We start from the raw sequence: 23576 nt of genomic DNA, 5'->3' as shown, positions 1-23576 counted from the left end.
TCCCCCAAAAGAGACCCCCCAGGACCCCAACAATGCCCCCCCCAAATGACCCCCAAATCCTGTGACCCCAAATCCTGGGAACCCCAAATTTCTGTGACGACCTCCGGACACCCCAAAGACCCCCGAGACCCCCAAAAATCCCCCCAAACCCCCAGGACCCCCCGGCGGCGCGGGAGGCGCTCCGGGCGAAGCTCTCGCTGCGCATGAGCACGCTGACCGGCAGGGGCGCTGTCTGAACCTGAAAGCGGCGTCCTGGAAGGTTTGGGGTTTGAAATTTGATTTTGAGGATTTGGGGATTTGGGGGGGGATTGGGGACTGGGGGTTTGAAAGGGGTTTGGAGACATTGAAGTTGAAAGGATTTAGGGGTTTTCTTATTTTGAGGGAGTTTGAAAGGATTACAGTGTTTTGGGGGATTTGGGGATTTGGAAGAAAGCCCATGGACATTGGGGGAATTTTGAAGGATTTAAGGGAGTTTTGAGATTTAAGGGGGTTTGAGGATTTTGGGGACTTTTGGAACATTGGGAGGATTTGGGGGATTTTAAGGGCATTTAGAGGATTTTGGGGCATTTAGGGATTTAGGGGGTTTTTGGGGAAGTTTGGGTGAGGATTTAGAGAGGACTAGCATTTTTGGGGGTTTGGAGGATTTGGGGATTTGGGGGGATTTGAGGATTTTAGGATTTCGAGGATTTTGGGATTTGGAACATAGCGACTTGGGGATTTAGGGGATTTGAAGGATTTTGAAGGGATTTTGTAGCAGGGTTAGGATTTAGGGGATTTAGAGGGATTAGGCCCCCAAGGGCATTTGAGATTTTGGGTTTTGAAGTTTAAGTTTTGAAGTTTGGGATTGTTTGGGAATATTAGAGGATGTTGGTGGATTTGGGGATTTTGAGATTTTGGGGATTTGGGATTTGGGAGTTTTTGAATTTTAAGGATTTAGGGATTTGGGGTTTTGAGATTTTGGATTTAGGGATTTTGGGGGGATTTTGAAGATTTTGAGGCCCCAGAGATTTAGAGAGTGTAGAGATTTGGGGGTTTCGAAGACATTGGTTTGAATTATGAACATTGGGGGATTTTGGGGTTTTAAGGGTGCTTTTGGGAATTTATAGAAAGAGATTTAGAGCTTTGAAGACTGAGGGTGAGGATTTTGAGATTTGAAAGGATATTTGAAGAGGGATTTACTTAGGGAGATTTGGGGGGATTTTGGGGAGGTTTTGAATTTTGGGGATTTTTTGAGGATATTTTGGGATGTTGAAAAGGATATTGAGGATGTTGGGGGATTTAGGGGATTTTGGGGGATTTTGGGGATTTTGAAGGATTTGAGGGATTTTGGGGGATTTGAAGTTTAGGGATTTTTGGGATTTGGAAGGATTTTGGGGATTTGGGGGATTTAGGGGTAGGGGTTTGGGGGTTTTGGGGACATTGAGAGGATTTGGGGGAATTATGGACATTGAAAGAGTTTTGGGGGTTTGGGAATTGGGGATTTCAGGATTTTGTGATTTTAGGTTTTAGGGGATTTAGGGGATTTAGGGGATTTGGGGGATTTGGGGATTTTGGGGGTTTTGGGGATTTTGGGGGATTTTGGGGATTTTTGAGGGATTTGGGATGTTGGGGATATTGGGGATGTTGGAGGATTTAGGGACATTGGGGCAATTTGGGGGATTTAGGGAGTTTGAGGGATTTGGGGACTTGGGGACATTTGGGGGATTTTGGGGATTTGGGGGATTTTGGTGTTTTGGGGATGTTGGGGACATTGGGGAATTCCGAGGTTGGTTTTGGGGCAAATTTCGAGGAAATTTCGGGATAATTCCAGGCGGTTTTTGGGGATAATTCCAAGGTTTTTTGGGAATAATTTGGAGGAAATTTCGGGACAATTCCAGGCGGGTTTTGAGGACAATTCCTAGGAAATTTTGGGATAATTCCGAACAGGTTTTGGGGATAATTCCGAGAATTTTTTGGGATTTTTTTTGGGATTTCTGCAGGTCTTGCAATGCGCACCTCCTCGGGGGAGAATTTCGGGATAATTCCGGGGATTTTTGGGGATTTTTTTGGGGATAATTCTGAGGAATATTCGGGATAATTCCGAGGAAATTTCGGGACACTTCCGGACAGGTTTTGGGGATAATTCCGGGTTTTTTTGGGATAGTTCCGGACAGGTTTTGGGGATAATTCCGAGGGAATTTCGGGGCAGTTCCAGGCGGCTTTTGGGGATAATTCCGAGTGGATTCTGGGATGATTCCAGGGAGGTTTTTGGGATAATTCCGAGGAAATTTCGGGACACTTCCGGGTGGATTTCGGAGCAAATTCCGAGGAAATTTCGGGAGAGTTCCGGATGGGTTTTTTGGGATAATTCCGAGCAGATTTTGGGGATAATTCCGAGTTTTTTTGGGATAATTCTGTGGAAATTTCGGGACATTTCCGGGCAGGTTTTGGGGATAATTCCGGGGAAATTTCGGGATAATTCCGAGGAAATTTCGGGACAGTTCCGGATGGCTTTCGGGGATAATTCCGGGGATTTTTGGGGATGTTTTGGGGATTTTTTTAGGATTTTTTGGGGGATTTTTTGGGGGATTTTTTGGGGGATTTCTCCCGCAGGTCCTGCACTGCGCGGGACACATGCGCACCTACTCGGGGGAGAATTTCGGGATAATTGCGGGCAGATTTTTGGGATAATTCCGGGTTTTTTTGGGATAACTGCGAGGAAATTTCGGGACAGTTCCGGGCGAGTTTCGGGGATAATTCCTAGCGGGTTTTTGGGATGATTCCAGGAGTTTTTTGGGGATAATTCCGAGGAAATTTCGGGATAATTCTGGGCAGGTTTGGGGATAATTCCGAGGGAATTCTGGGGCGATTCCGGAGATAATTCCGGGGAAATTTCGGGACACTTCCGAGCGGCTTTTGGGGACAATTCCAGGCAGGTTTTGGGGACAATTCCGGGGTTTTTGGGGATAATTCCGAGGAAATTTCGGGATAATTCCAAGGTTTTTTGGGAATAATTTTGAGGAAATTTCGGGACAATTCCAGGCGGGTTTTGAGGACAATTCCTAGGAAATTTTGGGATAATTCCGGGCAGATTTTGGGGATAATTCCAGGGTTTTTTGGGACAGTTCCGGATGGCTTTCGGGGATCATTCCGGGGATTTTTTGGGGATTTTTTTGGGATAATTCCGAGATTTTTTTCGGGATTTTTTTTGGGATTTCTCCCGCAGGTCCTGCACTGCGCGGGGCACATGCGCACCTACTCGGGGGAGAATTTCGGGATAATTCCGAGGATTTTTTTGGGATTTTTTGGGATTTTTTTGGGGATAATTCCGAGGAAATTTCGGGATAATTCCGAACAGGTTTTGGGGATAATTCCGGGGTTTTTTTGGGGATAATTCCGAGGAAATTTCGGGAGAGTTCCGGATGGGTTTTGGGGCTAATTGCGAGCAGATTATGGGGATAATTCCGAGGAATTTCGGGACAGTTCCGGGCATGTTTTGAGGACAATTCCGAGGAAATTTCGGGGCATTTCCGGGCGAGTTTTGGGGATAATTCTATGGAAATTTCGGGACAATTCAGGGGAGGTTTTGGGGATAATTCCGGGTTTTTTTTGGGACAGTTCCGGATGGCTTTCGGGGATAATTCCGGGAATTTTTGGGGATGTTTTGGGGATTTTTTTAGGATTTTTTGGGGATTTTTTTTGGGATTTCTGCAGGTCCTGCACTGCGCGGGGCACATGCGCACCTACTCGGGGGAGAATTTCGGGATTTTTTGGGGGATTTTTTTGGGATAATTCCGAGCAGGTTTTGGGGATAATTCTGGGGTTTTTTGGGATAATTCCGAGGAAATTTCGGGACACTTCTGGACGGGTTTTGGGGATAATTCTGGGTTTCTTCGGTGATAATTCCGGGGAAATTTTGGGACACTTCCGGGCAGGTTTTGGGGATAATTCCGAGGCAATTTCGGGATAATTCCGGGCAGGTTTTGGGGACTTTTTGGGATAATTCCGGGATTTTTTTGGGGGATTTTTTTGGGATTTCTCCCGCAGGTCCTGCACTGCGCGGGACACATGCGCACCTACTCGGGGGAGAATTTCGGGATAATTCCGAGGATTTTTTTGGGGATAATTCCGGGGAAATTTCGGGACAGTTCCGGACCGGTTTTGCGTATAATTCCGAGCAGGTTTTGGGGATAATTCCGGGGCAATTTCGGGATAATTCCGAGGAATTTCGGGACAGTTCCGGGCAGGTTTTGAGGACAATTCCAAGGAAATTTCGGGATAAATCCGAGCAGGTTTTGGGGATAATTCCGGGGATTTTTGGGGTTTTTTTGGGGGATTTTTTGGGGATAATTCCGAGGATTTTTTTGGGATTTTTTGGGGATTTCTCCCGCAGGTCCTGCACTGCGCGGGGCACATGCGCACCTACTCCTCGGGGGAGAATTTCGGGATAATTCCGAGGATTTTTTTGGGATTTTTTGGGATTTTTTTGGGGATAATTCCGAGGAAATTTCGGGATAATTCCGAACAGGTTTTGGGGATAATTCCGGGGTTTTTTTGGGGATAATTCCGAGGAAATTTCGGGAGAGTTCCGGATGGGTTTTGGGGCTAATTGCGAGCAGATTATGGGGATAATTCCGAGGAATTTCGGGACAGTTCCGGGCATGTTTTGAGGACAATTCCGAGGAAATTTCGGGGCATTTCCGGGCGAGTTTTGGGGATAATTCCGAGGAAATTTCGGGGCATTTCCGGGCGAGTTTTGGGGATAATTCCAGGGTTTTTTGGGACAGTTCCGGGCAGGTTTCGGGGATAATTCCGGGAATTTTTGGGGATGTTTTGGGGATTTTTTTAGGATTTTTTGGGGGATTTTTTTTGGGATTTCTCCCGCAGGTCCTGCACTGCGCGGGGCACATGCGCACCTACTCGGGGGAGAATTTCGGGATTTTTTGGGGGATTTTTTGGGGATAATTCCGAGCAGGTTTTGGGGATAATTCTGGGGTTTTTTGGGATAATTCCGAGGAAATTTCGGGACACTTCCGGACGGGTTTTGGGGATAATTCTGGGTTTCTTCGGTGATAATTCCGGGGAAATTTTGGGACATTTCCGGGCAGGTTTTGGGGATAATTCCGAGGCAATTTCGGGATAATTCCGGGCAGGTTTTGGGGACATTTTGGGATAATTCCGAGATTTTTTTTGGGATTTTTTTGGGGATTTCTCCGGCAGGTCCTGCACTGCGCGGGGCACATGCGCACCTACTCGGGGGAGAATTTCGGGATTTTTTTAGGGAATATTTTTAGGATTTTTTTTGGGATTCCCCCCGCAGGTCCTGCACTGCGCGGGGCACATGCGCACCTACTCCTCGGGGGGCTCGGGGGGCTCGGGGGGCTCTGACTCCCCCCTGCGCTGCCTGGTGCTGATCTGCGAGGCCATCGCTCACCCCGGAGCCATCGAGGCGCCGCTGGGCTCGGGGATCGTCCTCACCCGCCACTCCATGGACATGAAATTCACCTATTGTGACGACAGGTGGGGAAAAATGACACCTTGGGGACAATTTGGGGACAGCTCGGAGACCCCCTGGATCACCCCAAAAATCGGGGATCGCCCGGAGATGCTCAAATCCTAGAAATCTTATAAATTTCCCTAAATTTAGCATCCCTAAATCCCCTAAATAATCCCTAAAGATGCGCAAATCCTACAAATTCCCCCAAATTCGGCATCCCTAAATCCCCTAAATCCCCCAAAATAATCCCTGAAGATGCACAAATCCTATAAATTCCCACAAATTTAGCATCTCTAAATCCCCCAAAATAATCCCTGAAATGCACAAATCCTATAAATTCCCACAAATTTTGCGCCTCTAAATCCCCCAAAATAATCCCTGAAGATTTGCAAATCCTATGAATTCCCCCAAATTTGGCATCTCTGAATCTCCCAAAATAATCCCAGATCACCTGGAGATGTACAAATCCTACAAATTCCCCCAAATTTGGCAGCTCTAAATCCCCTACATCTCCCAAAATAATCCCTGAAGATGCACAAATCCTGTAAATTCCCCCAAATTTAGCATCCCTAAATCCCCTAAATCTCCCAAAATAATCCCTGAAGATGTGCAAATCCTATAAATTCGCCCAAATTTAGCACCTCCAGACCCCCGAAATCCCCCAAATAATCCCTGAAATGCACAAATCCTATAAATTCCCCCAAATTTAGCACCTCTGAATCCCCCAAAAATCGGGGATCACCCGGAGATGCTCAAATCCTAGAAATCCTATAAATTTCCTTAAATTTAGCAGCTCTAAATCCCCCAAATAATCCCTGAAATGTACAAATCCTATAAATTCTCCCAAATTTAGCATCTCTAAATCTCCCAAAATAATCCCAGATCACCTGGAGATGCACAAATCCTACAAATTCCCCCAAATTTGGCAGCTCTAAATACCCTAAATCTCCCAAAATAATCCCTGAAGATGTGCAAATCCTATAAATTCCCCCAAATTTGGCAGCTCTAAATCCCCTAAATCTCCCAAAATAATCCCTGAAGATGCGCAAATCCTATAAATTCCCACAAATTTTGCACCTCTAAATCCCCCAAAATAATCCCTGAAGATTTGCAAATCCTATGAATTCCCCCAAATTTAGCAGCTCTGAATCTCCCAAAATAATCCTAGATCCCCCTGAGATGCACAAATCCTACAAATCCTATAAATTTCCCCAAATTTAGCATCCCTAAATCCCCCAAAATAATCCCAGATCACCTGAAGATGTGCAAATCCTACAAATTCCCCCAAATTCGGCAGCCCTAAATCCCCCAAATCCCAAGTTTTTCCTCAGGATTTTGGGGTTTTCCCACTGAATTTTGGGGTTTTCTCACCGATTTTTGGGGTTTCCTCGCCGATTTTGGGGTATTTTTGGGGTATTTTTGGGGTATTTTTGGGGTATTTTTGGGGTATTTTGGGGTTCAGGATCGGGGAGGTTGCTGGGTTTTCCCACTGATTTTGGGGGATTTTTGGGGTTTTCTCACCGATTTTGGGGTATTTTTGGGGTTTTCTCCCAGGTTTTTGGGGTTTTCCCACTGATTTTTGGGGTTTTCCCACTGATTTTTGGGGTTTTCTCACCAATTATTAGGGGATTTTGGGGGTTCTCCCACTGATTTTTGGGGTTTTCTCACAATTTTTGGTGTTTTCTCACTGATTTTGGGGTTTTCTCACTGATATTGGGGTATTTTTGGGATTCAGGATCGGGGAGGTGGCTGGGTTTTCTCGCTGATTATTGGGGTTTTCTCACTGAATTTTGGGGTTTCCTCACTGATTTTTGGGGTTTTCCCACCGATTTTTGGGGTTTTTCTCACTAATTTTTGGGGTTTCTCACCGATTTTGGGGTATTTTGGGGGTTTTCTCCCTGGTTTTTGGGGTTTCCTCACTGATTTTGGGGTATTTTTGAGTTTTCTCACTGACTTTTGGGGTATTTTTGGGTTTTTCTCCCGATTTTGGGGTATTTTTGGGGTATTTAGGGGTTTTTCTCCCCATTTTCGGGTATTTTTGGGTTTTTCTCACCAATTTTGGGGTATTTTGGGGTTCAGGATCGTGGAGGTTGCTGGGTTCTCCCACTGATTTTTGGGGTTTTCCCACTGATTTTGGGGGATTTTTGGGGTTTTCTCTCAGAATTTTGGGGTTTTCTCACCGATTTTTGGGGTTTTCTCACTGATTTTGGGATTTCTCACCGATTTTGGGGTATTTTTGGGGTATTTTTGTGGTTCAGGATCGGGGAGGTGGCCAGGTTTTCCCTTTGGGATTTTTGGTTTTTTCTCGCTGATTTTGGGGTATTTTTGGGTTTTTCTCACCGATTTTGGGGTATTTTTGGGGTAATTTTGGGGTATTTTTGGGTTTTCCCACCGATTTTTGGTGTATTTTGGGGTTTCCTCACTGATTTTGGGGTATTTTGGGGTATTTTTGGGTTTTCCCACCGAATTTGGTGTATTTTGGGGTTTCCTCACTGATTTTGGGGTATTTTGGGGTATTTTTGGGTTTTTCTCACCGATTTTTGGGTATTTTGGGGGTTTTCTCACTGATTTGGGGGCATTTTTGGGGTATTTTGGGGTTCAGGATCGGGGAGGTGGCTGGGTTTTCTCACTGATTGGGTTTTCCTCCCCAATTTTGGGGTATTTTTGGGGTAATTTTGGGGGTAATTTTGGGGTTTTCTCACTGATTGGGTTTTCCTCCCCGATTTTGGGGTGTTTTTGGGGTATTTTGGGGTTCAGGATCGGGGAGGTGGCTGGGTTTTCTCACTGATTTTGGGGTATTTTTGGGATATTTTGGGATATTTTGGGGTTCAGGATCGGGGAGGTGGCTGGGTTTTCTCACTGATTGGGTTTTTCTCACTGATGATTATTTTTGGGGTGATTTTGGGGTATTTTGGGTTCAGGATCGGGGAGGTGGCTGGGTTTTCTCACTGACTGGGTTTTCCTCCCCGATTTTGGGGTAATTTTGGGATATTTTGGGGTTCAGGATTGGGGAGGTGGCTGGGTTTTCTCACTGATTGGGTTTTTCTCACTGATGATTATTTTTGGGTTAATTTTGGGGTATTTTGGGGTTCAGGATCGGGGAGGTGGCTGGGTTTTCTCACTGATTGGGTTTTCCTCCCCGATTTTGGGGTGTTTTTGGGGTATTTTGGGGTTCAGGATCGGGGAGGTGGCTGGGTTTTCTCACTGATTGGGTTTTTCTCACTGATGATTATTTTTGGGGTGTTTTTGGGATATTTTGGGGTATTTTGGGGTTCAGGATCGGGGAGGTGGCTGGGTTTTCCCACTGATTTTGGGGTGTTTTTGGGGTGTTTTTGGGGTATTTTGGGGTTCAGGATCGGGGAGGTGGCTGGGTTTTCTCACCAATTTTGGGGTGTTTTTGGGGTATTTTGGGGTTCAGGATCGGGGAGGTGGCTGGGTTTTCTCACTGACTGGGTTTTCCTCCCCGATTTTGGGGTAATTTTGGGGTATTTTGGGGTTCAGGATCGGGGAGGTGGCTGGCTATCACCCCGAGGAGCTGCTGGGATGTTCTCTCTACGAGTTCGTTCACGCTTTGGATTCCAACACGCTGAGCCGCAGCGTGCACACCCGTGAGTGTCCCCTGATGTCCCCAAATGTCCCCAAATGTCACCTGTGTCACCTAATGTCCCCTAATGTCCCCAAATGTCACCTGTGTCACCAATATCCCAATGTCCCCAAATCCCAAATGGATTCCAACACGCTGAGCCGCAGCGTGCACACCCGTGAGTGTCACCTGATGTCCCCAAATGTCCCCAAATGTCACCTGTGTCACCTAATGTCCCCAAATGTCCCCAAATGTCCCCAGTGTCACCAATATCCCAAATGTCCCCAAATCCCAAATGGATTCCAACACGCTGAGCCACAGCGTGCACACCCGTGAGTGTCACCCGCGTCACCTAATGTCCCCAAATGTCCCCAAATGTCCCCAAATATCCCCAAAATCCCAAATTCTCCCAATGTCCCCAAATGTCCCCAATGTCCCCAATGTTCACAACAACCCCAATGTCCCCAATATCCCCAATGTCCCCAATATCCCAAATGTCCCCAAATGTCCCCAACATCCCCAAATATCCCCAGTGTCCCCAATGTCCCCAATGTCCCCAAACGTTCCCAATGTTCCAGACATCCCCAAATGTCCCCAAATGTCCCCAATGTCCCCAATATCCCAAACACCCCCAACCCCCCCAATGTCCCCAATGTCCCCAAATGTCCCCAAATCCCCAATGTCCCCAATGGTCCCCAATGTCTCCAAATTCCCCCAACATCCCAAATGTCCCCTCTGCCCCCAATCTCCCCAATGTCCCCAACATCCCTGAATTCCCAATGTCCCCAATGGTCCCCAAATGTCCCCAAATTCCCCCAGTATCCTAAATTCCCCCAATGTCCCCCATGTCCCCAGTGTCCCCAGTATCCCCAATGTCCCCAACACTCCCTTTGTACCCACTGTCCCCTCTGTCCCCAACGTCCCCAGTGTCCCCAATGTCCCCAACATCCCCAATATCCCCAATGTCCCCCAACACTCCCCCATGTCCCCAGTGTCCCCTGTCCCCAGTGTCCCCCCTGTCCCCACTGTCCCAAATGTCTCATGTCCCCAATATCCCCAATGTCCAAATGTCCCCAAATTCCCCCAGTGTCCTAAATTCCCATGTCCCCAGTGTCCCAACATCCCTAATGTCCCCAAACCCCAATGTCCCCAATGGTCCCAAATGTCCCCAAATTCCCCAGATCCTAAATTTCAATGTCCCCAATGTCCCCAACACTTTGTCCCCACTGTCCCCTCTGTCCCCAATGTCCCCAACGTCCCCATGTCCCCAACACTCTCAACCCCATGTCCCTTCTGTCCCCAATGTCCCCAATGTCCCAAATGTCCCCAATGTCCCTGCTGTCCCCAATGTCCCCAACACCCCAATATCCCCAATGTCCCCACTGTCCCAAATGTCCCCACTGTCCCCAATGTCCCAAATGTCCCCACTGTCCCCAGCACCCCCTGATGTCCCCAATGTCCCCGTGTCCCCGCAGTGCTCAGCAAAGGCCAGGCTGTCACCAGCCAGTACCGCTTCCTGGCCAAGCGCGGTGGCTTCCTGTGGGCTCAGACCCAGGCCACCGTCATGGGCGGGGGGCGAGCCGCGCCCGAGGGCATCGTCTGCCTCACCTTCGTGCTCAGGTGACACTGGGGACATTGGGGACATTGGGGACATTGGGGGTAATGGGGATAATGGGATTAATGGGACTAATGGGATTAATGGGGATGTTGGGGACATTGGGGACATTGGGGACATTGGGAGAGCTGCGCCCGAGGGCATCGTGTGCCTCACCTTCGTGCTCAGGTGACACTGGGGACATTGGGGACATTGGGGACATTGGGGGTAATGGGGATAATGGGATTAATGGGATTAATGGGATTAATGGGGATGTTGGGGACATTGGGGACATTGGGGACAACGGGGCGAGCCGTGCCCGAGGGCATCATGTGCCTCACCTTCGTGCTCAGGTGACACTGGGGACATTGGGGACATTGGGGATATTGGGGACATTGGGGACATTGGGGACATTAGGGATGTTGGGGCTGTTTGGGATACTGGGGACATTGGGGATGTTGGGGACATTGGGGACATGGGGGATAATGAGGATATTGGGGACACTGGGGACATTGGGGCTGTTTTCCCCCCAAATTCCCAGCCGGGTGGAGCAGCGCGGGTTGGTTCTCTCCCTGGAGCAAACCCCAAAAAAAAACCCCAAAATCCCCCCAAAACCCCCAAGAAACCCCAACAGAAACCCCAAAAAAACCCCAAAATCCCAAAAACCCCAAATTTCCCCAAATCCCAGCCGGGTGGAGCAGCGCGGGTTGGTTCTCTCCCTGGAGCAAACCCAACGCCGCGATCTGGGCAGGGGGCGCCGCCCCTCCCCCCCCGCCCCGCCCCCCACGGACAGCGTGCTGGACCTGAGCCTGGGTGAGCCACTGGGGATACTGGTTAGACTGGGAGGGACTGGGAGGGGAAACCGGGGCGGTTTTGGGGTGAGAAATGGGGATTTTGGGGTGAAAATGGGGATTTTGGGGAGGGAAAGGGAACTGGTTTATACTGGGAGGGACTGGGAGGGAACTGGGAGGAGATTGGGATGGACTGGGAGGGAACTGGTTTGAACTGGTTTGAACTGGGAGGGAACTGGGAGGGGAAATTGGGATGGTTTTGGGGTGAGAAATGGGGATTTTGGGGTAGAAAATGGGGATTTTGGGGTGAAAAATGGGGATTTTGGGGAGGGAAAGGGAACTGGTTTATACTGGGATGGACTGGGAGGGAACTGGGAGGGACTGGGAGGGACTGGGAGGGAAATCGCGGTGGTTTTAGGGTGAAAAGTGGGGATTTTGGGGTGAAAATGGGGATTTTGGGGGTGAAAAAGGGAACTGGTTTGTACTGGGATGGACTGGGAGGGAACTGGACCTGAGCTTGGGTGAGCTACTGGGGATACTGGTTAGACTGGTTTGTACTGGGAGGGGAAATCGGGGCGGTTTTGGGGTGAGAAATGGGGATTTTGGGGGTGAAAATGGGGATTTTGGGGTAGAAAATGGGGATTTTGGGGAGAAAAATGGGGATTTTGGGGTGAAAATTGGGGATTTGGGGGAGGGAAAGGGAACTGGTTTATACTGGGATGGACTGGGAGAGATTGGGAGGAGATTGGGATGGACTGGGAGGGAACTGGTTTGAACTGGGAGGGAACTGGGAGGGGAAATCGGGGCGGTTTTGGGGTGAAAATGGGGATTTTGGGGGTGAAAATGGGGATTTGGGGGTGAAAATGGGGATTTTGAGGAGGGAAAGGGAACTGGTTTATACTGGGAGGAGACTGGGATGGACTGGGATGAACTGGGAGGGACTGGACCTGAGCCTGGGTGAGCTACTGGGGATACTGGTTAGACTGGTTTATACTGGGAGGGGAAACCGGGGCGGTTTTGGGGTGAGAAATGGGGATTTTGGGGTGAAAAATGGGGATTTTGGGGGGAAAAAGGGAACTGGTTTATACTGGGAGGGATGAGGGAACTGGGATGAGACTGGGATGGACTGGGAGAGATTGGGAGGGAACTGGTTTGAACTGGGAGGGACTGGGAGGGAAAATCGGGGTGGTTTTGGGGTGAAAAATGGGGATTTTGGGGGTGAAAATGGGGATTTTGGGGTGAAAAATGGGGATTTTGGGGAGGGAAAGGGAACTGGTTTATACTGGGATGGACTGGGAGGGACTGGGAGGGACTGGGAGGAACTGGGAGTGAAAATCACGGTGGTTTTAGGGTGAAAAATGGGGATTTTGGGGTGAAAATGGGGATTTTGGGGAAAAAAAGGGAACTGGTTTATACTGGGATGGACTGGGAGGGAACTGGACCTGAGCCTGGGTGAGCTACTGGGGATACTGGTTATACTGGGAGGGACTGGGAGGGACTGGGAGGAAAAATCGTGGTGGTTTTGGGGTGAAAAATGGGGATTTTGGGGGTGAAAATGGGGATTTTGGGGAGAAAAATGGGGATTTTGGGGGTGAAAATGGGGATTTTGGGGTGAGAATGGGAACTGGTTTATACTGGGATGGACTGGGAGGGAACTGGGAGGAGATTGGGATGGACTGGGAGGGAACTGGTTTGAACTGGTTTGAACTGGGAGGGAACTGGGAGGGAACTGGGAGGGGAAATCGGGGTGGTTTTGGGGTGAGAAATGGGGATTTTGAGGGGAAAATGGGGATTTTGGGGTGAAAAATGGGGATTTTGGGGTGAAAATGGGGATTTTGGGGAGGGAAAGGGAACTGGTTTATACTGGGATGGACTGGGAGGGAACTGGACCTGAGCCTGGGTGAGCCACTGGGGATACTGGTTAGACTGGTTTGTACTGGGAGGGGAAATCGGGGCGGTTTTGGGGTGAGAAATGGGGATTTTGGGGAGAAAAATGGGGATTTTGGGCGTGAAAAAGGGAACTGGTTTATACTGGGATGGACTGGGAGGAACTGGGAGGGACTGGGAGGGACTGGGAGGGAAATCGGGGTGGTTTTGGGGTGAAAAGTGGGGATTTTGGGGGACAAAATGGGGGTTTTGGGGAGAAAAATGGGGATTTTGGGGTGAAAAAGGGAACTGGTTTGTACTGGGAGGGACTGGGAGGGGATTGGGATGGAACTGGGAAGGAGTGGGATTGAACTGGGAGGGACTGGGAGGAACTGGGAGGAAAAATCGGGTGGTTTTGGGGTGAAAAATGGGGATTTTGGGGTGAAAATGGGGATTTTGGGGTGAAAAAGGGAACTGGTTTATACTGGGATGGACTGGGAGGAAACTGGTTTATACTGGTTTTTACTGGTTATACTGGGAGGGACTGGGAGGGGAAACCGGGGTGGTTTTGGGGTGAGAAATGGGGATTTTGGGGGGAAAAATGGGGATTTTGGGGAGGGAAAGGGAACTGGTTTATACTGGGATGGACTGGGAGGGACTGGGAGGAACTGGGAGGGATTGGGAGAGACTGGGAGGGAACTGGTTTATACTGGGAGGGTCTGGGAGGGGAAATTGGGATGGTTTTGGGGGTGAAAATGGGGATTTTGGGGAGGGAAAGGGAACTGGTTTATAACGGGATGGACTGGGAGAGGCTGGGCGGAAACTGGTTTATACTGGGATGGACTGGGAGGTGATTTTGGGGTTTTTCCGGTTGTCCTGAGGTGATTTTTGGGATTTTTCTGGGAGTCCTGGGGTGGTTTTTGGGGGTTTTTCTGGGAGTCCTGGGGTGGTTTTTGGGGGTTTTTCTGTGGACTTTGGGGTTTTTGAGGGGGAATTTGGGGTTTTTGGGGTTCCTGCAGCTCCGGGATTTTTGGGATTTTTCTGGGATTTTTTTGGGATTTTCCCGGGGGTCTCACCTCCCCAAATCCCCCAGGTTTGGGGTTCCCGGGGGGTTTTTGGGGGATTTTTGGGTGATTCTGGGTCAGTTTTGGGTGGATTTTTGAGGATCCTATTGTGGTTTTTGGGGTTTTTTGGGGTTTTTGGGGTTCCTGCGACTCCGGAATTTTTGGGGTTTTTCCAGGGGGTTTTGGGATTTTCCCGGGGGTCTCACCACCCCAAATCCCCCCAGGTTTGGGGATCCCGAGGGTCCCAGTGTGGATTTTGGGTTTTTTTCTGGGGGAATTTGGTGTTTTTTCAGGGGAATTTGGGTTTTTTTCTGGGGGAATTTGGGGTTTTTGGGGGTCCTGTGACTCCGGGTTTTTTTGGGATTTTCCCGGGGGTCTCACCACCCCAAATCTCCCCAGGTTTGGGGGTCCCGGGGGTCCCAGAGTGTGGATTTTGGGGTTTTTCTGGGTGATTTGGTGCTTTTCTGGGGAAATTTGGGGTTTTTGGGGTTCCTGCGACTCCGGGATTTTTTTGGGATTTTCCCGGGGGTCTCACCACCCCAAATCCCCCAGGTTTGGGAGTCCCGGGGGTCCCAGAGTGTGGATTTTGAGGTTTTTTGGGGGGGATTTGAGGTTTTTTGGGGGGAATTTGGTCTTTTTTGAGGGGAATTTGGGGTTTTTTGGGGTTTTTGGGGTTCCTGCGACTCCAGGTTTTTTTGGGATTTTTCCGGGGGTCTCACCTCCCCAAATCCCCCAGGTTTGGGGGTCCCAGTGTGGATTTTGGGGTTTTTCCGGGGGGATTTGGTGCTTTTCTGGGGGAATTTGGTCTTTTTCGAGGGGAATTTGGGTTTTTTGGGGGTTTTTTTGGGGTTTTTGGGGGTCCTGCGACTCCGGGTTTTTTTTGGGATTTTCCCGGGGGTCTCACCTCCCCAAATCCCCCAGCTTTGGGGGTCCCGGGGGTCCCTGTGTGGATTTTTGGGTGATTCTGGGTCAGTTTTGGGTGGATTTTTGAGGATCCTGTTGTGGTTTTTGGGGTTTTTGGGGTTCCTGCAGCTCGGGATTTTTTGGGATTTTTCCGGGGGGTTTTTGGGATTTTCCCGGGGGGTCTCACCTCCCCAAATCCCCCCAGGTTTGGGGGTCCCGGGGGTCCCGGTGTGGATTTTGGGGTTTTTTCCGGGGAGATTTGGTGGTTTTCGGGGGAAATTTGGAGTTTTTCACAGGGATTTTGGTGTTTTCCAAGGGAATTTGGGGTTTTTTTGGGGTTCCCATGGTTCCCACGAGTCGGGATTTTTTTGGGGTTATTCCCGGGGGTCTCACCTCCCCAAATCCCCCCAGGTTTGGGGGTCCCGGGGGTCCCAGAGTGTGGATTTTGGGTTTTTTTCTGGAGAGATTTGGTGCTTTTCTGGGGAAATTTGGGGTTTTTGGGGTTCCTGCGACTCCGGGATTTTTTTGGGGTTATTCCCGGGGGTCTCACCTCCCCAAATCCCCCAGGTTTGGGAGTCCCGGGGGTCCCAGTGTGGATTTTGGGGTTTTTTGGGGGGGATTTGAGGTTTTTCTGGGGGAAATTGGTCTTTTTCGAGGGGAATTTGGGGTTTTTTTGGGGTTTTTTTGGGGGGTTTTTTGGGTTTTTGGGGTTCCTGCGACTCCGGATTTTTTTGGATTTTTCCGGGGGGTTTTGAGGATTTTCCCGGGGGTCTCACCACCCCAAATCCCCCAGGTTTGGGGGTCCCGGGGGTCCCAGAGTGTGGATTTTGGTTTTTTTTCTGGGGGAATTTGGTGCTTTTCTGGGGAAATTTGGGGTTTTTGGGGTTCCTGCGACTCCGGGGTTTTTTTGGGATTTTCCCGGGGGTCTCACCACCCCAAATCCCCCAGGTTTGGGGGTCCCGGGGGTCCCAGTGTGGATTTTGGGGGTTTTCCAGGGAAATTTGGTGTTTTTCCAGGGAAATTTGGGGGGTTTTTTGGGCTTTTTGGGGTTCCCGCGAGTCGGGATTTTTTTGGGATTTTTCCGGGGGGTTTTGGGATTTTCCCGGGGGTCTCACCACCCCAAATCCCCCAGGTTTGGGGGTCCCGGGGGTCCCGGGGCTGCTGGCTTTCATCCGCCCCTCTCACATCCCCGAATCTGCTCTCCAACGCGACCCTCGCCGCTTCTGCTCGCCGGAGCTCCTTCGCCTCCTCGCCCCAATCTTCGACCCCCCGGCGACCCCAAATCCCCCCCGGAGACCCCGCAGCCCCTCCCCGGTGAGACCCCAACATTTCGGGGGGTTTTGGGGTCTTTTGGGGGGTGGCTGGGGGGTTTTTGGGGGGATTTTGGAGGGATTTTGGCGGTTCTGGATGGGTTTTGGGGAAGTTTTTGGGGTTTTTGGGGGGATTTTGGGGGTATTTTGGGGGTTTTGGGGTCTTTGGGGGGTCCCTGGGGGGTTCTGGATGGGTTTGGGGGGAGATTTTGGGGGGGATTTTGGGGGATTCTGGAGATTTTTTGGGGGTCTTTTAGGGGGATTTTGAGGGTCTTGAAAGACTTTGGGTTTTGGGGAAGTTTTTGGGGATTTTTTGGGGGGATTTTGGGGTCTCTGGGAGTCCCAATCTTCGACCCCCCGGCGACCCCAAATCCCCCCCGGAGACCCCGCAGCCCCTCCCCGGTGAGACCCCAACATTTCGGGGGGTTTGGGGTCTTTGGGGGGTCGCTGGGGGGTTTTTGGGGGGATTTTGGAGGTATTTTGGAGGGATTTTGGGGGTTCTGGATGGGTTTTGGGGGAGTTTTTGGGGGGATTTTGGGGGATTTTGGGGGATTCTGGAGAGTTTTTGGGGGTCTTTTAGGGGGATTTTGAGGGTCTTGAAAGAGTTTGGGTTTTGGGGAAGTTTTTGGGATTTTTGGGGGGATTTTGGGGTCTCTGGGAGTCCCAATCTTCGACCCCCCGGAGACCCCGCAGCCCCTCCCCGGTGAGACCCCAACATTTTGGGGGTTTTGGGGTCTTTGGGGGGTCGCTGGGGGAGTTTTTTGGGGGATTTTGGAGTATTTTGGGGGTTCTGGAAGGGTTTCGGGAGTTTTTGGGGGATTTTGGGGGTTTTGGGGTCTTTGGGGGTCCCTGGGGGTTCTGGAAGGGTTTGGGGGAGTTTTGGGGGATTTTGGGGATCCTGGAGAGTTTTGGGGGTTTTGAATGACTTTGGGTTTTGGGATTTTTGGGGAGATTTGGGAGTTCTGGAAGGGTTTGGGGGAGTTTTGGGGTCTTTTGGGGATTTTGGGGGATTCTGGAAAGGTTTTGGGGAGATTTTTGGGGTCTTGAAAGAGTTTGGGTTTTGGGGAAGTTTTTGGGATTTTGGGGGGATTTTGGGGGTTTTGGGGGTTCTGGAAGGGTTTGGGAGGAGTTTTTGGGGGATTTTGGGTGGATTTTGGGGGTTTTTGGGGATTTTGGGGTTTCTGGATGGGTTTGGGGGGAATTTTGGGGGATTTTGGGGGATTTTGGGGTTCTGAAGGGTTTGGGGGAATTTTGGGGGATTTTGGGATCCTAGGAGAGTTTTGGGGGTTTTGAATGACTTTGGGTTTGGGGAAGTTTTGGGATTTTTGGGGGGATTTTGGGAGTTCTGGAAGGGTTTGGGGGGCAGTTTTGGGGTCTTTTGGGGATTTTGGGGGATTCTGGAAGGTTTTGGGGTATTTTGGGGTCTTGAAAGAGTTTGGGTTTTGGGGAAGTTTTGGGATTTTCGGGGCATTTTGGGGGTCTCTGGGGGTCCTGGAAAGGTTTGGGGGGAATTTTTGGGGGGATTTTGGGGGTTCTGGAAGGATTTTGGAGGATCCTGGAGAGTTTTTGGGGGTTTTGAAAGACTTTGGGTTTTGGGGAAGTTTTTGGGATTTTTTTTTGGATTTTGGGGTCTCAGTGGGTTTTGGGGTCCATGGCTGTGTCCCCCCAGCCCCCCAAAGGGGACAGAGTGGTGACAAAGGCGCAGAAGGTTTTTGGGGGAAATCGAGGAGCTGGAAATGCCCTACAGGTGAGGGGGTGGGGAACCCCAAAAACCCCAAACCCCAAATCCCAAACACCCCAAATCCTAAACACCCAACACCCCAAACCCCAAACCCCCCAAACCCCAAATCCTAAACCTCCCAAACCCAAACCTCAAACCCCAATCACCCCAAAAACCCCAAACCCCAAATCCTAAACCTCCCAAACCCCCCAAAACCCCAAATCCCAAACCCCAAATCCCAAACCCCAAACCCCAAACATCCCAAATCCCAAATCCCAAATCCCAAAACCCCAAATCCCAAAATCCCAAACCCCAAATCCCAAATCCCCAAAATCCCAAACCCCAAATCCCCAAATCCCAAAATCCCAACCTTTAAATCCCAAAATCCCAAATCCCAAAATCCCAAATCCCAAAATCCCAAATCCCAAATCCCAAATCCCAAATCCCAAACCCCAAATCCCAAATCCCAAAATCCCAAATCCCAAAACCCCAAAATCCCAAAATCCCAAAATCCCAAATCCCAAATCCCAAACACCCCAAAATCCCAAATCCCAAACACGCCAAACCCCAAAACCCCAAACCCCAAATCCCAAACCCCAAAATCCCAAACCCCAAACCCCAAACCCCAAACCCCAAAATCCCAAAACCCCAAAATCCCAAAATCCCTAAATCCCAAACCCCAAATCCCCCAAATCCCTCAAACACCCCAAAACCCCCAAACCCCAAGTCCCAAACCCCAAATCCCAAACCCCAAACTCAAATCCTAAATCCCCCAAGCCCCAAACACCCAAACCCCAAACACCCCCAAACTAGCCCCCAAACACCCCAAACCCCAAAACCCCAAACTCCCCAAACCCCAAACCCCCAAATCCCAAACCCCCAAACCCCAAACACCCCAAACCCCAAATCCCCCAAACCCCAATCCCCCCAAATCCTAAATCCCCCAAACTGCAAACCCTAAATCCCCCAAATCCCAAACTCCAAACCCAAATCCTAAATCCCCATATCCTAAATCACCCCAAACCTCAAACCCCCAAACCCCAAATCCCTGTGGTGTCCCCAATGTCCCCAATGTCCCTGCTGTTCCCAACGTCCCCAACGTCCCCAATGTCCCCAATGTCCCCAATGTCCCCAATGTCCCCAATGTCCCCAATGTCCCCAGTGTCCCCAATGTCCCATGATGTCCCCACTGTCCCCAATCCCCCCACTGTCCCCAATGATGTCCCCAATGCTGTCCCTAGACGTCCCCTCTGGACCTGGCCATGCTCGCCCCATACATCCCCATGGACGGCGACTTCCAGCTGGGCGGGGCCGAGCCCCAGAGGGGGCGTGGCCTCCGACACCAAGGCCACGCCCCCAAAGCCGAGGCCACGCCCCTCAGGCCCAGAGCGAGAAGCTTCCCGGGCAGAAGCCACGCCCCCTGCCGGCCTGGCCACGCCCTCCCGCGCTGGGGCAGTGACCCCGCCCTTGGCCACGCCCCTCGGCCACGCCCTGCGAGGAAGAGGTGGGCGGGGCTTGGGTTAATGAGGGGTGGGGCTGTTGTGGGCGGGGCTTGGATTGTGGGTGTGGTCTGGGCGTGGTGAGAAAGGGGCGTGGCTGGGGGCTGGAAAGGGGCGTGGCTGGGTTGGGGTGTGGCTGGGATGTGGGCGTGGTTTGGGATGGGCGTGTCCAAAAGGGGCGTGGCCTGGGCGGGGGTACAGTGTGTGGTTGTGGGCGTGGCTTTGGGGGTGGGCGTGGCTCGGAGGGGCGTGGCGGGTGTGGTCAGTTTGGGAGAGGGGAGAGTGTGGTGGGTGTGGCAGGGTGGGCGTGGCTATGGGGTGGTGGGCGTGGCTATGGGGTGGTGGGCGTGGCTATGGGGTGGTGGGCGTGGCTATGGGGTGGTGGGCGTGGCTATGTGGTCTGTAGGCGTGGTTATGTGGTTGTGGGTGTTTTTATGGGGCTGTGGGCGTGGCTATAGGGCGGTGGGCGTGGTTATGGGGTGGGGGGCGTGGTTATGAGCTTGTGGGCGTGGTTATGGATTTCTGGGCGTGGCTATCTGGTTGTGGGCGTGGCCATGGGGTTGTGGGCGTGGCTACGGGGCGATGGGCGTGTCCTGACCCCTCCCCCAGGCCGCGGGAGCCAACCAATGAGGATCCTGGAGCTCCTGTGAAACGGGCGGAGCTGGAGCCACCGCTGGTGTCACCCATGGGGCTGGTAGGGGACATGGGGACACTGGGGACATTTGGGGACATTGGGGACAGCAGGGACACTGGGGACATTTGGGGATGTTGGGGACATTGGGGATATTGGGGACATTGGGGATGTTGGGGACATTGGGGATGTTGGGGACAGTAGAGTCACTGGGTACATTGGGGACATCTCAGGGGACACTGGGAGGGGAAAGAGGGTGGGGGGACAGAGAGGTGACACTGGGGGACACTGGGGACAGTGGGGGCACTGGGGACACTGGGGACACTGGAGACATTGGAGACACTCTGGGGACACTGGGGTGACACTGGGGATATAGGGGACGCTGGGGACACAGCAGGGGGGTGGCAGCACGTCCTGTCCCCGTTTGTCACCCCCATGTCCCCATCTGTCACCCCAGTGTCCCCATCTGTCACCCCCATGTCCCCATCTGTCACCCCAATGTCCCCTTTTGCCACCCCAATGTCACCCCCATGTCCCCATTTGTCACCCCAATGTCCCCAATGTCACCCCGATGTCCCGATCTGTCACCCCAATGTCCCCTTTTGCCATCCCAATGTCACCCCCATGTCCATGTCCCCATTTGTCACCCCAATGTCCCCATTTGCCACCCCAGTGTCCCTATCTGTCACCCCAATGTCCCCATCTGTCACCCCAGTGTCCCTATCTGTCACCCCAATGTCCCCATCTGTCACCCCAATGTCCCCAATGTCACCCCGATGTCCCCCCAGGGGCTCCTGCTGAGCGAGGACACCCCAGGAGTGGGGCAGGAGCAGCCGCTGGGTGAGGGGAGACCCCAAAATTGGGGAGGGGGATCCCAAAATAGGGGGGGAAACCCCAATTTGGGGACCCCAAAATTGAGGAAAACCCAAAAAAATGGGGTGGGGGATCCCAAAATTGGGGTGAGGATCCCAAAAATGGGGAGGGGGACCTAAAACTGGGGAAAACCCCAAAAATGGGGAGGATCCCAAAAATAGGGTGAGGATCCCAAAATTGGGGTAGGGGATCCTAAAAATGGGGAGGGGGACCTAAAAATAGGGTGGGGACCCTAAAAAAATGGGGAAGGGGACCCCAAAATTGGGGAGGGGATCCTAAAAATGGGGAGGGGACCTAAAATTGGGAGGGGGATCCCAAAAAATAGGGTGGGGACCCCAAAAATGGGGAGGATTCCAAAATTGGGGTGGGGATTCCAAAAATAAGTGGGGACCCCAAAAATGGGAGGATCCCAAAATTGGGATAGGGGACCCCAAAAATGGGGAGGATTCCAAAATGAGGAGGGGATCCCAATTGGGGCAGGGATCCTAAAAATGGGGAGGGGATCCCAAAATTGGGGTGGGGACCGAAAAATGGGGAGGGGGACCTAAAACTGGGGAAAACTCCAAAAATGGGAAGGGGGATCCCAAAATTGGGGTGGGGATTCCAAAAATAGAGTGGGGACCCTAAAAATGGGGAAGGGGATCCCAAAAATGGGGTGGGGGATCCCAAAATTGGGGGTGAGACCCGAAAATTGGGGAGGGGATCCCAAAATTGGGGTAGGGGATCCCAAAAAATGGGGAGGGGGATCCCAAAAATGGGGAGGGGGAAGACAGAAAGACCCCAAAATTGGGGTGGGGGGAGGTGGGAAAACCCCAAAATTGGGGTGGGAAATTGGGGAAACCCCAAAATTGGGGTGGGGAAAGACGGGAAGACCCCAAAATTGGGGTGGGGGGAGGTGGGAAAACCCCAAAAATGGGGGAGGAAATACAGAAAAACCCCAAAATTGGGTGGGGAGATCCCAAAATTGGGGTGAGGGAGGTGGGAAAACCCCAAAATCAGGGGAAAAAAACCCCAAATAATTGGTGTTTTTCCCCCCCCAGGGCTGCTGGCTGATGGTTTGACCCTGGAGAGCAACTGAGGGGAGACCCCTCCCCAAAAAACCAGCCCAGACCCCCAAAATTGGGGAGAAACCCTGAAAATTGGGGAGAAATCCCAAAATTGGGGGAAAAAAACCCAAAATTGGGGGAAAACCCCCCAAAATTGGGGGAAAAAACCCCAAAATTGGGGAGAAAACCCCAAAATTGGGGAAAAATCCCCCAAAAATTGGGGAGAAAAACCCCAAAATTGGGGGGAAAACCTCAAAAATGGGGGGAAAACCCCCAAAAATTGGGAGAAAACCCCAAAAATTGGGGGAAAAACCCCAAAATTGGGGAAAAAACCCCAAAAATTGGGGGAGAAATCCCAAAATTGGGGAAAAAAAACCCAAAATTGGGGAAAAAACCCCAAAAATGGGGGGAAAAAACCCAAAAATGGGGAAAAACCCCAAAATTGGGGAGAAAACCCCCAAAATTGGGGAAAAATCCCCAAATTGGAGGGAAAAAACCCCCAAAATTGGGGGAAAACCCTAAAACGGGGGAAAAACCCCCAAAAAGGGGGGAAAAAACCCCAAAATTGGGGAAAAAACCCCAAAAATTGGGGGGAAAACCCCAAAAATTGGGGGGAAAAACTCCAAAAATTGGGGGAAAAACCCCAAAAATTGGGAGAAAACCCTAAAAATTGGGGGAGAAACCCCAAAATTGGGGGGAAAACCCCCAAAATTGGGGAGAAACCTCCAAAATTGGGGGGAAAACCCCCAAAATTTGGGGAAAAATCCCCAAAATTGGGGGAAAATCCCCAAAAATTGGGAGAAAAAAACCCCAAAATTGGGGGGAAAACCTCGAAAACGGGGGGAAAAACCCCAAAAATTGGGGGAGAAACCCCCAGAATTGGGGGAAAACCCAAAAATTGGGGGAGAAACCCCAAAAATTGGGAGAAAACCCCCAAAATTGGAGAAAAATCCCAAAATTGGAGGGGGAAAAACCCCAAAAATTGGGAGAAAACCCTAAAAATTGGGGAAAAACCCCAAAAATTGGGGGGAAAACCCCCCAAAATTGGGGGAAAACCCTAAAACGGGGGAAAAACCCCCAAAAATGGGAGGGAAAAAACCCAAAAATGGGGGAAAAAACCCAAAATTGGGGGGAAAACCCCCAAAATTGGGGGGAAAACCCAAAAATTGGGGGCGAAACCCCAAAAATTGGGAGAAAACCCTAAAAATTGGGGGAGAAAC

At 50.9% G+C, this 23576-nt stretch overlaps 1 protein-coding gene across 1 annotated transcript in view; it reads left to right on the top strand.

Moving 5' to 3' along the window:
- Positions 1–22447, top strand: part of HIF3A (hypoxia inducible factor 3 subunit alpha) — a 39967-nt gene extending 17520 nt beyond the window's left edge. The window contains exons 6-16 of the mRNA XM_085044182.1: positions 192–259; positions 5300–5499; positions 8978–9084; positions 10535–10679; positions 11342–11466; positions 16410–16591; positions 18257–18334; positions 19549–19811; positions 20416–20500; positions 21226–21277; positions 22351–22447. Of these exons, the coding sequence (XP_084900308.1) occupies positions 192–259; positions 5300–5499; positions 8978–9084; positions 10535–10679; positions 11342–11466; positions 16410–16591; positions 18257–18334; positions 19549–19811; positions 20416–20500; positions 21226–21277; positions 22351–22388 (1343 nt within the window). The 3' untranslated portion in view covers positions 22389–22447. The remainder of the gene's footprint in view (positions 1–191; positions 260–5299; positions 5500–8977; positions 9085–10534; positions 10680–11341; positions 11467–16409; positions 16592–18256; positions 18335–19548; positions 19812–20415; positions 20501–21225; positions 21278–22350) is intronic.
- The last annotated feature ends 1129 nt before the right edge of the window (positions 22448–23576 follow it).

Source organism: Lichenostomus cassidix, unplaced genomic scaffold (assembly GCF_008360975.1).
Source record: "Lichenostomus cassidix isolate B80296 unplaced genomic scaffold, HeHo_3.0 HiC_scaffold_35, whole genome shotgun sequence".
Classification (NCBI taxonomy): Eukaryota; Metazoa; Chordata; class Aves; order Passeriformes; family Meliphagidae; genus Lichenostomus; species Lichenostomus cassidix.
This window is presented reverse-complemented; position numbering and strand designations above follow the sequence as displayed.